The sequence below is a fragment of the Micropterus dolomieu genome, linkage group LG10 (assembly GCF_021292245.1).
Source record: "Micropterus dolomieu isolate WLL.071019.BEF.003 ecotype Adirondacks linkage group LG10, ASM2129224v1, whole genome shotgun sequence".
In the NCBI taxonomy this organism is placed as follows: Eukaryota; Metazoa; Chordata; class Actinopteri; order Centrarchiformes; family Centrarchidae; genus Micropterus; species Micropterus dolomieu.
The window spans coordinates 22,624,103-22,636,468 of NC_060159.1; the positions used below are offsets into that span (position 1 = coordinate 22,624,103).

The 12,366-nt window shown below is 38.8% G+C and overlaps 1 protein-coding gene across 1 annotated transcript in view; it reads right to left on the reverse strand.

Moving 5' to 3' along the window:
• Positions 1-255: 255 nt before the first annotated feature.
• LOC123978249 (tripartite motif-containing protein 67) overlaps positions 256-12,366 on the reverse strand; it is a 31,485-nt gene continuing 19,374 nt past the window's right edge. The window contains exons 6-13 of the mRNA XM_046061416.1: positions 10,591-10,671; positions 8,851-9,014; positions 8,325-8,463; positions 7,929-8,012; positions 5,055-5,179; positions 4,702-4,880; positions 1,545-1,707; positions 256-544 (exon numbers count right to left, since the gene is read on the reverse strand). Coding sequence (XP_045917372.1) covers positions 497-544; positions 1,545-1,707; positions 4,702-4,880; positions 5,055-5,179; positions 7,929-8,012; positions 8,325-8,463; positions 8,851-9,014; positions 10,591-10,671 — 983 coding nt within the window. The 3' untranslated portion in view covers positions 256-496. The remainder of the gene's footprint in view (positions 545-1,544; positions 1,708-4,701; positions 4,881-5,054; positions 5,180-7,928; positions 8,013-8,324; positions 8,464-8,850; positions 9,015-10,590; positions 10,672-12,366) is intronic.

Below are 12,366 nucleotides of genomic sequence, written 5' to 3' on the forward strand. Positions count from 1 at the left end.
TTTTTTCTAACTGAATCCCTAAAAAGCGCAGAAAATCTCAGATAGCGAAATTGAAAGGCAAAAATATCTTCTAGCAATGTTGGAATCTTCACTGATTCTTTCAGAGTGAGACGGTCGATTAGTTTGGTCTCAGGCCTCGAGGAGAAGCTGTACTTTCCTTCCGTTAAAATTACTGGAGTAATAACATAAGTGTTGTTAGTATCCTGGAGTTTACAGGGGAAAAAAGTATGGCAACCCACAGTAACTCCAGTCCTCTCCACAAGCGTCATTTATTTATTATTATTTATTTATAGCCAATAATATCTCATATTTATTCATTGCCCCAAATTACGTAGCAGGGTTTCACATTGAAGTATCCAAGACAAAGGGCACCTTGAGAAGGATAGGAGAAGGGTAAATCCAACCTGACGTGACTGGAAAAGGTCCACACATAAGCCAACTGCACATGACATAGTTGGTTTATATCCACAGCATGCTCGGAGGGAGGACAGATGTCCTACTGTTTGATATTCTTTGGCACCTCCAGGCCCGTCAGTAAGGTCACCTGAAACGCAGCAACAGAGCAAAGACTCAATGAGATCATTGACTGAGAGTGACGGCAGACTGTGATGAGGGCCACATAAAAGCATGGCTTTGACATGTAGTTAAATGTAGGGAAGACACATTTGACCACTTCATTAATACAGATTCCTTACTCCACGCACTTGTACTTTCTGCTTGCAAAAATGTTAAAACATGCTGTATACAGTATTTACTACATTTCATTGATGCATCAGGTCTTCAGGTGAATTTTATAATGATGAACCTTTGCAGCTTTGCTACTTTCTAGATCTTTTTTGTACTCTGTAAATGTGTGTCTGTAGCCACGTTGCTTTGGAGGAACTCTCCTGTTTTCATTGTTTGCAAACCAATAAATCACTATCAACAGTCAGATAACCACACAAGTCTCGCGATGTCCACCTGACGTCGGCATTAAATGCATTGCTCAGAAATAGCAGCCAGCATGCAGCGGTGTGTTTACAGCGAACAGCTGATGGAGTTAGTGGTCACAGCTACGTCAGCTGGTTCATTTGCATAATCTTCGCAGGTCTTTAGATTACGGTGGAAACTCACACAACAATGGGCTGAAGGAACCTTTAGTTCCTTGAAAAGAGATCTGGACTTAAAAGTCCCCGGATTGTACTTTTTATTCCACTGCGTTTGTCAGACAGCGACTTTATAAGTTACTAGATATACTGTAGGATTAAGTTTTCCGTTATGAGTTGAAAAAATTGTCCTACATCTACAACAGTGTATAATAAGAAGTAGTTCAAATCAGCACAACCAAGAGTGCGTGACTAGAAGTATAACAAAACAAAACAAAGTAAAAAATATACTATAGAATCCGCCTTTGTTTTGCATCAGACGTACTCAAGCTTCAGTGCATTTTGACATGTCTAGTCTTGGCAGCTCTGATATCAACAAAAACACACACATTCCCAGCACATACAGGCATTAAAGAATACATCATAACTACCATCCTACACACACATACACACACTGACCTGTACGTTTCTGTTGAGGCTGACAGCTGGTACAAACACCCCGTCCAGGCTCTCAAAGGCAGTAGGTCCATGCTGCTCCTTGTTGATGAAGAAAGTTAGTGTGTGTTTGGTCAGATCCAGCAGGATGCCCACAGTTGCACCCTTAGTGATGCCTCCCTCCGCCCTACACACACCAACAACAACAACAACAAATAAGTCAAACAGGTTAATTTGTAGTGTATATAGGAAGTAAAAGTAAGAGAGTGTGTAATTACAGTATATAACCAAGTGGTATGTGATATTAAAATAGAGCTCTGTTTTGACAATAAACTGCTAGTTGAACTGATTTGTCAGCGGACACGGTGCATAAATATGAATACAGTTTACTGTCCATAACATTGACAATATAACAGAACATGGAACAACTCACATCTTACTGCAAATATTCAAGCAATCTTTTCTCTTCCCTTGTAACTTGTATTCTTTCCCTACAGCTCATTAAAAAAGAAGTTCAAACTGGACCAAACTCCCCCCGAGATGTTTAAAATTTTATTGGTTTAATCCACATAATGTGCATAAAGGAAAAGTTAAAGCATTAAAAGTTCAAATCCTATATTCAGTGATTTAGATTTTTAATCATTTGCGTCCATAAAGTCTAAAACTCCGTTTGATTTTACAAGCTCATCCAAACGTGAAAATTCAGAATACATCAACCCAGTCCAGTGGAAGGGTGATGAAAATGGGCATTTAATGAAAACTACACGTTTTTACGTCCTGAAAGAGACTGTGTCACTGAAATTGTGTTTTAGCTTAGATGATAAGGTGCGAAACCACCTCTATATCCAGTACATGTACAGTAAGTGCACAAACACATGACACCTGCCTCAGGACTGGGTTGAGTGAGCGTTACTGCACTGAGAGGGATGAAAGAATCAATATGCGGTTAATAACATGAAACACACATGGGATGATTAATGACATGAAAGCAAATGGCACAGCAATCTGTAGTCTGGATGGACCGAGGAAAAGGAATAGAAATAAAATCAGAAGGTTGTGCATACTTTTGTGAAGAGTCAATTTTTTTCTTGTGAAGAATATCCTTTTTCTTTTAAATAAATGTTTAATAAGGGTTTGAAAGTTTCGGCGTGACACTGAGTTCAGAGAGATGTTTTGATGTCGTCTGCATTCTTCTTCTACTGCTCCCTGGTGTGTGTGTGTTTGTGCATGTTTACTTCTTTGCTGTGTAACATTTAATGCAGAAGAGCATTCCACCTTACAGAGACTCGGGGTCCTGCTGTTCTCATTGACACACAAATGCTGTTCAAATTAGTTCAAAAGATGAGTATTACTTTGTAGTGAGGCATTGGTTATTCAATTCTGTATTAAACATCAGTATTAATAACACATACATAAAATACATCTTTTGAATTAACAGATTGTGAAAAAACACTCGTGGTGTAAACATTTCCATGGTGGACTTGATGAATTATAGTGAACTAACAGTAAATGACTAACCCTGTGAACCCCCACAATAAGCCGTCGGGTTTGAAATCCACGTTCTCTTAAAATAAATGGCCAAAATAAAGGATTGTGAGTTTCTCACTTTACAATAACCCATCAGGTCTACAGTTACAATTGTTAATGAGTTATTAATTACAGACCCCAGACTAAAAACTATTGACATCAGACAGGCTATAATAAGCATCGGTTTTTAAATCCTTTTTAAACTTTATTTTTTCCCCCCGATGTTTTATGATCCCTGTGTATAGGCCAAATATGTGTTTGTAAATATCTGACATGCGCAGTGTGACGTAGTGTGATAATCAAGGGCCTTCCCTTGTGGCCAACTGTGTGCGGAGGCATACTGGTAAACAAGGACCTTGAAGATGTGCTTTGTTCCCTGTATCACGTGTGCGCAAACTGGTTCTATCTGGTAGTTGTAGACACTAATTCTGACCTATTTAGATATCTCATTTGATGTGTTACATACAAGGCTTTATGGTGAATGGTCTGTATTTGTATATCGCCTTTCTATCCATCTTTCCGAAGATGCACTCAAAGCACTTTTACACTATATCACATTCACCCCATTCACACACTGATCGCAGGGACTAAGGGGCCTCTGCCATCAGAAACAGAAATACACATTCACACACCGATGGCTCTGCCTATCCTGTAGGACACATAAGCTGAAGAAAAAGTCAAAAGAGGTTTAGTGCGACTGTACCAACAACTTCTCCGATATATATTGAATATACCTATATTCAATATATTGAATATTCCTATTTTCAAGAACCCGCAACTCAGCCTGTTCCTGTAACCTTTCAGTGATCAAAGTGAAGATTGAAATATATTTATTACATTTAGCTGACGCTTTTATCCAAAGTGACTTATAATTGCTATATAGGTTGCACACCTCTGTAGCAAACTAAGTGCCTTGCTCAAGGACACATTGGTGGATGTGTCACAGTGGGGAATTGAACCCAGGTCTCTCTACACCAAAGGCATGTGTCTTATCCACTGCCCCATCACCACCTCACATATAATACATATTGAAGACATAGATTTTGGTCAGTTTTTTTCTGATGTATTTGAAGTATTAGCACATAGTTCCTGTACCATTAACAAAGTTAACTGAAAGTAAAAGTTCACTTTTGACCCTGAAAACAGCAGCTGACAAAACACTTAACACAAGCCCCACTCAGAATCTGTGCTGGAGGTTTCAACTGTATCATGTAATCTTCCTCAGCATCATCTCTGAAACAGCTATGAGGCAAATAAGTCTGCTTAGGAAGATCATGTGATAAAATCAAATGCTCCAGAATAGCTACAGAGTGGACATTTTGGCGAGTGTTTTGTCAGCATTAATCAGTAAGTATTTAGTTTTAACAGTTGAAAAGTCTGCATCATTAGAATGTGGCACCAAATGGTGTAAAGGAAATGAGTCTGAAGTTATTTTGAGTGTCTGTGATTGCATATACATGTCTGTGTGTGCTTAACAATAGACTGATATGTAAATTCTTAATAACAAACCAAATACCAACCAGTCAGTGTTCTCCACCTACAACTGGAAGAACACCCACACACTAAATACTTAAATAACAAAATCTTTAAGTTATAGTAGCTTCCATCCAATAATACTAATGGCCTCCAGAGTCACGGTATCGTCTGCACCTACCTGTTGGTGTGGGAGTTGTTGTGCATGAACCAGGAGCGGTTGTTGTCCACATACATGGCCCACGCCTTGTCATCTTTCCCCAGCATCATGTCTTTCATGGTGTTGATCCTCGCCACGCCAAACGCAGGGTCCGGGTGGTTGTCATAACGATCGATCCTGACCTCCCAGTAGTGGGTGCCCTGAGATTCACGTGAAAGTGAAAAACTTAATTATTAGTATTATTATTATTGTAATCTTGGTGTGGAAACGTACTGATGTACATATGAAAAAAGAACAATCACTAGTGATATGACTTCAACAGTCAAAGAAACAGGTAAAAATGTGATGTGAAACTAATTTAAAGGTGTGTTTACCTTGGAAAAAGCAGCAGTTCCCAGCACCACACGGTCATCATAGCTGTTACAAGAGACTGTCTGGTTTTCATTGGACAGAACAATGTCCCGATGGGCTGTGCTGGGGTCAAAGGTGAACCAAGCCACTGTAGGAAGGAAACAGCAGCCTGCTAATCTGTAGTCAATCACTTTGAAGTTTTTTCTAAAAATGCTTTTAAAAAGTTTCACACTCTTGTTTACCAAAGAATATATAAATATCATTTTACCAGCTTTGCACTACTTTGATGGTGCTCATTGATCATTTTTTACCCCGACCCACAGACACATTTTGCTGCCACAGGGAGAAACTGTTTCTTTTTAGAATAGCAATAACTTCCTGTTCCAATGAGATCTTTTTTTAATTATTATATCATTATAACAGCTTCACATCAACAACTAGTTTTGCTACACCGAAAGACAATGTTTATATGCCAAAAAACTTTCATATGTTAAAATTATTTTTTGTTAAAATAAGTCAAAGAAATTTCCCAAAAATTTTAGACAAACTGAATATTAATTAAAAGTAAATGGCAAAAGTAAATCAGTGCTGGTACAATTTTGATAAACAAGAAATAGTTCACTTTCACTTAAAGTGGCTTTGGACATTTTGAAATATTTGAAATAATATGCACAAGACCCCACTGTGATTTGATGAACATTAGCTGGTATATTAGATGAATAATATAATAGCATTCTTCAATATCATCTTCTGTGAACATAAAATGTATGTTAGGCACTCTGTCCCAGCCTGGTTGAGGTTCCCCGTTGTTCTCTCCTCCTCCCTTTTCCTCTTCTCTTGTGTTTTATTACAGGAGTGGAGTCTGGTATGTGGGAGTCGAGTACCGGTGGCTAGCCAATCAGTTCCTCTCAGACGGGCTACTTAAGCCAGCTCTCCACTCCCCTCAGCACCAGATCATTGACTAATGATACCCGTCAGTCACGCTTCCAGCCAGATTCAGCTCGCTTCTCTTGTTTGCTTGCTACTATTGACTTGGTTTCCCTGTGCCTTAGGTTACCACACTTGGTCCGACTCCCACCCAGCTCAACTTCCTTGGACCTCCCTCTGGACTTCCCTCTGGACTTACTGGATTCCCCTGGACTTCATCCTGACCCCCGCGACCTGTTGGATTCCCCGAACCCCCCTTGAGCCTGCTTAGTACCTCCTTGTTTCTGAATCTGAGTTTTGCAACTGAGCCCAGACTACCTGAGCTAACAATGTAGCCATCATGTACAGAATCATGCTCAATATCTAACTATTAGTTTCTTAAGTCTTTTGTGACAATAAACCTAGCAGTCAAGAAGTAACATTATATACATTACATTGGTTCCTTCCAGCAAGCATTACATATGGAAATCCATATCTGGCAATTTTATATAGCATTGTGTCTGAAGGGCCATACAAACACACACCCGCACACACACACACAGAAAGAATTATACTACAAATTTAAGAACATTTTATATAGAGATCAGTGTTTGTTGTGCAGCCAGAGCCTTTGCCGTCTGCTCTATTCCTTGTCATGCCAACAAGGGTTGCATCCCATAATTTCCTGTCTCTGTGTAGCTGTAGGAAGCTACAGTCCTCAAGGCGGCGATGAGGGGTGAGAGAAAGAAAAAGAGGGCAGGAAGGCAGACAGAGAAAGAAAGAGGACGGGAGGGATGAGCGGTTATCAGTCTGAAAACAGACTAATGCCCATTGTTATTGTGGGTTGGCAAAGTGAGATGGTGTGTGTGTGTGTGTGTGTGTGTGTGTGTGTGTGTGTGTGTGTGTGTGTGTGTGTGTGTGTGTGTACTTGTACTTCCTACATGGTGTGGACCGGATTTTAGATTTTAACCATCAGAGTGAAGACATTTTTAGAAAATTAAGGACATTTTGGCTGGTCTGTTCTGTTTGAAGGTTCACACTTTTTTTAAGGGTAAGAATAGAAATAGGGTTAGGTTAGGGATAGGGTACAGGTTAGGGTCGGCATTTTATTCATGATGGTTAAGGTTAGGGTAAGGGTTCAGGGAACGCATTATGTCACTGAGTGTCCTCACAACTACAGAAGTACAAGGGTGTGTGTGTGTGTGTGTGTGTGTGTGTGGTGTTGTTTGGGAAAGAAGAAAGAAAGGAAAGTGGTGTAAAGGGTAGATAGAAGGGAAAAAGAAAGTAGAGGAAATGAAACGACTACAGTCACTGTAGGTGACCTTAGCTACTGTTTTATCCATTTCAACTGAAAAGACATACAAGAATTGAATAATTCACCCACTTTTAAAGTCAACTACTTATTTCAGTCAGTGTACATCAATAGGCATGGACACAGGAAGTAGGGGTGCTAAGGGGGTTGTAGCACCTGTTAAAACCAGGCATTATACTTTAAAAACCATCAACTGATAAAAGTGTGATGCAGACTCGCAGGTGAGAGAGAGAGAGAGAGAGAGAGAGAGAGAGAGAGAGAGAGAGAATTTGGACAGAAATGTTGAAGTGAAAATCTTTCTTTGATCATGAAGTCTAATGTTGCTCTATAGTTCTGTGGTTTATCGGTGAAGTGTATGAACTGACAGATCTGCATTATATAGGCTAAGCTTCTCTCCTCTATGAAACGTCTGTATTCTCACTGTGCTGCATTATTAGGAACTATGATGAACAATCTCTCCCTCTTCATCTCCCTGCAGTTCTCATGCATTAGTTCCCTGTTGTTGACTGTGTAGTTGCTGCAGCTGCTTTGACATTCAAGTCTGCTGTCTGCTGTGATGTAAAATCTTCTCAAATTGTTGTAAATAACTTTCAGATATAAGTTATCCTGGCCATTCAAATTAATACAAAAAACATGAATATGGCGCACCATTTAGTATACCATCATTATTTTGACTGACCTTCTCTCTGCATCCCTGTGAAGGGGAGACCGGGGTTGGTTGGCACACTTTTCACTCTCTGCAGTATTTCTCTGGCAGAATATTCTAACCAGCATCAAATAAAAGATTAATGTCTCAGCTACAAATAAATATATCTTAATGTACGCAAATTTTTTTGCAAATTGATGATTGTGATTAAAGCCATTTGCTCTTTAACAACACCCAGATGCTAAAGGCCGCCACTGCCTGTAGTATAAAGCACTTTATACTTCTTATTCGCTGCCTTTTCCATAAGAAATTTCCACTCATGTTGAGAGGAAGAAGATTCTCTAATCAATTTGACATGGTACAAAGCATGTCATGAAACCTGTTTAACGACGATCCTCACAAACAAAAGTGTTCACACACTCTACCTACCATCCGAGGTCTTTAGTACCACAGTCTTGCTGTACGGCCCCACACCGATGGTATTGTAGGCTTTCACTCTGGCATTGTAGGAGCTGTTAAAATGGAGGCCGTCCACCGTACACACTGTCTCCTTCCCCACATATACCTCCTGAGGGTACACACACACATTTTAGTACTATCAATACAAATGCAGATTAAGGACATGTACATGTATATTCGCTGCTTAAACACACAGGATATGTATTAGTGAAGGCAAGAACTCACTTGCTTAAAATGCATGTTTGCTGATGACACACACATTTAACTACACACATATAACACACACACATACACACACAAACTACCATCTGGCTTTATTTAGAGTTGAGCAGCATATGGATTATGAATAATAAAATAAAATGGAAGACTAGCTACGGAAGACACATCATTTACTGCATTTGAGATTAGATTACTGTCATATTGTTGTCGAGCCTTTTACTCTTCTTTACACACAGTATGTATTCTGACTCAGTGTGTGTTTTTGTGTTGCGCTGACCCTGTACTGTCCTCCGTTGCCATCATCCAGCTCTAAGATGTAGCCCTCAATGGGGTTGCTAGGGGGCGCAGTTACCCTCCAGGCCAGGGTGGCGCTGTTGTTCCTGGTGCAGCACTTCTCCAGTTGCAGCAGAGGAGCCACCGGCACCTGAGGTCCAGACTCCACTGGAGGGAGAAATAGATTGATGAGATGTAAAGCTTGTAATGGGGGTGGGGTTAGGCTTGGGAGGGTTAGGCTGAAAGGGTAGATGGATGAAGAGAAAAGGAAGACAAACATGGTGATGCCATCAGCTGGCATTTAAACAAACTAATTTAAAAAAAAAGGGAGCTTTAATGTGGGTTAAAGGTGAAAATGCTCCACGTTCATTTATGGGGCAACAGCTGGGAATCAGTGGCTTTAAGTAGGCCATGTGAGGACATTATACCCTTGTAGAGGTAGCAGTGCCAGCGGTGCATAGGTTAAGCTTTCACAGCTTGTGGACATTTTGTAACTTAAGCTTCCAGCAGCAATAATTTGAACTCTACTTGGATTATTTATTTTCCAGAAGGTCCCCCCACATTATGTTCTTGTCAAGGTGGGAAAATTACTAACTGATCTGTAGTCTTGAGATACAAACTCAAAATAGAAAGACAGACTGATCAGCATATATGATTTAATGAGTTAATAGATTTAATCAGAGCAGGATTCTGAGCTTGTTAAAAAAGTCAAGAAAGGGAGGAGCCAGCATCATATCAAAGGATTTTTCTAATAAAAAGACATATCTGTCTAACCCCTTGTGGTGGTAAAACAAATGGGGCAAAACTGCATTCCAAAAGGAGCTGAAACAAACACACAAACAACAGAAACAGGGTAAAAATAACCACTGAACACACAAGCGGAGATCTCGGGGTGATAAAGTCTGCTTCATATAATTTCCTTATTTGTTATCTGATCTATCTAGACCAGAATAAGAGCAGTGAAGACACAGAGGAAAGGCAACAGTCATGACAGTGGGAACAACATAGCAGGATCTGTGCAATATACAGTGCACATATCAACATTAATGTTTAAATTCAGTACTTTTCACAGCATTTGTAGCCAAAGTAGTTTTTGATTCATGCACAACCACAAGATAATGAAGATTATTTGTTGTTAAATGAAGTACAGCATTATTTTTATTTAAATTCATGTATGTATGTATATGTATCTATATATAGATATATATATTGCATTATTTAAAAATTTTATATAATAATTCACCCTGACATTGTACATTTTTTACTGAATATATTCAGTTTATGTACTGTGTATTGCATTTCTACAATGCAATACAACAATGACAACAGGTATTGTTTAGAACAATGAATGAAACAGCTCAGTGAAATAATGGTTAAATGATTATTTACATTAAAAAGTAAAAGAATAAGTAACAAAAGACTTGCATGGGCTAAAGAGAAGTACTTCAGGCAACAAATTTCTGTAACTCTATAGATTGTTGGAAACTTTGTGTTCCCGTGAAGGCGGCGCTATTCTGCAGAGGTGCCATTCATTGGAGAGGAGCGGGAAAAACATTAACCATGCAGAGGAAACAGACCAGATAGACACTGTGGGACAAAAAAGACCAGTGAATTTCCTGATTTGTGAGGGCTATTTGGGCGGAGGGACGAGGAAGGAGTGACAAAATAAATTCAAGGAAGGAAAACATAGGTTTACATAGGCGTAAACAGAGGTTTAAACTGAGGTGAAAAGTCTCTGAAATACCTCCTGGGCTCTCTGTCTCCATCTCAGCCTCACCACTGTCTGCTGCCTGCATTTGTTTCAATAACGGACTCTCCTGCACATCTGGAAATATGACGTTGGTGTGGATGTTTTAATAAAAGAGCACACGGACAGTAGGTGTACAAAACAGCTAGAACTGACAGTGAAACCAATGGAGATATTAAGACTGATTGCATTAGAAACATGATACGAGTTCCATATTCACTGAAGTTGTGAAGAGAGTGTGCTATAATTCACGTTATGTCCTAACCACACACAATGAATTAATAATCTCAAAATTGTGGTCAAGAAAATAAAGCCTTATGATCCTTCATGTACAAATGAATGTAAATCTCATGATTTTCACCATTTAATATCAACTTATAGGTCAGAGTATTATAAATTCTAAACATTTTGTATCAGAAAATGTCTGTAACTTCCTTTAAGTTATTTTAAAAGATGATGTCAACATTGTACAAAGTTTCATTAATGTAAAAATTAATCATATGCATATTAGGGAACATCAGAGGTTTTCAGAGGTTTATGGCTCAGGTGGTAGAGTACGTTATTTGGTAACTGGCGGGCTGGTGGCAAAATTTCCCGGCTCTCCCAGTCCTTTGTTCCTGATGGCTGTGATATGTGTGTGAACTTAGTATCATCATAAGTGCTTTGGATAGGAAGTGCTGTATCGCTCCTGATGAGCAGTTGGCACCTTGCATGGCAGCCTCTGCCATCAGTGAATTATTGTTTGTGTGAACGTGACAAGTGTTGGAAGGCGCTTTGAGTACTTCAGTAGACCAGGAAGATGCTGTATAAACACAAGCCCATTTACCATACACCCATATATCTCATATTAGATCAGAAAACACTGCAACTATACAGAGACTTCAAAGTGCATACGTGAAGGTTTGGTCATGGATAACACTATCTGTATGTCTTTCCAAGTATGTGAAGGTATCTCAACTTGATTTGCATACATATTTTAGTCACTTTTACCTCAAGCAACTAATAACGCAAACTAATAACAGAAATGTAAGAATTACTTTTGCAAAATTTTCTTTACAATCTCAATTGTTTTCATTGTTCCTGTTCTACATTCCACATACTAACTTAATTGCTGAGATAATTGAAGAGAATTTATCTTTAATCTGAACCTCAATTACAGAGTAAGGTGTTTAAAATGAAAATTCTTAACTTTACAATGTAGCATCAAGCAGTACAAGAACTATAATACTACAAGAAATTAATTCTTTCTACTGAGTGTTGCATAGAAAATGTGAAAATATGAAACATACCATTCGTTCATTTCATTACCTTAAATAATATAAACTACATAGAGAAAACTTATTTTTCAGATGTTTTCATGTGAAGTTTTCATGTGATAATGCAACAGGAATATAATAAGAAGCAGCAGTCCTAAGCAAATCTTTGAACAGGGTTCTAGCTACCATCTAGGACACTGAGCTCCTGTCCTCTGTAGTATTTCTGGGAATGCGAGAGTTTTAGCATTCTAAGGAAAACTTACACATAAATAAATAAATGCTTTGGAACAGCATTTAGACCTTTTGTGTTGGGAAATTAAATGGTAATGCTTTATTTTACAGGTCAGTAATTTCCTAATAATGTCCTTGGAAGTTTGCTGGCATGAACTATGTAATTGAGTACTAATTACATGGGGAAGAGAGACAAAACCTCTGATGTTTTGAATTAGAGTTTAGTTAGTTGAGTTTATAAACAATTGTTGATTTACAGAAGGACAGAACATGTGATACAGAGCAA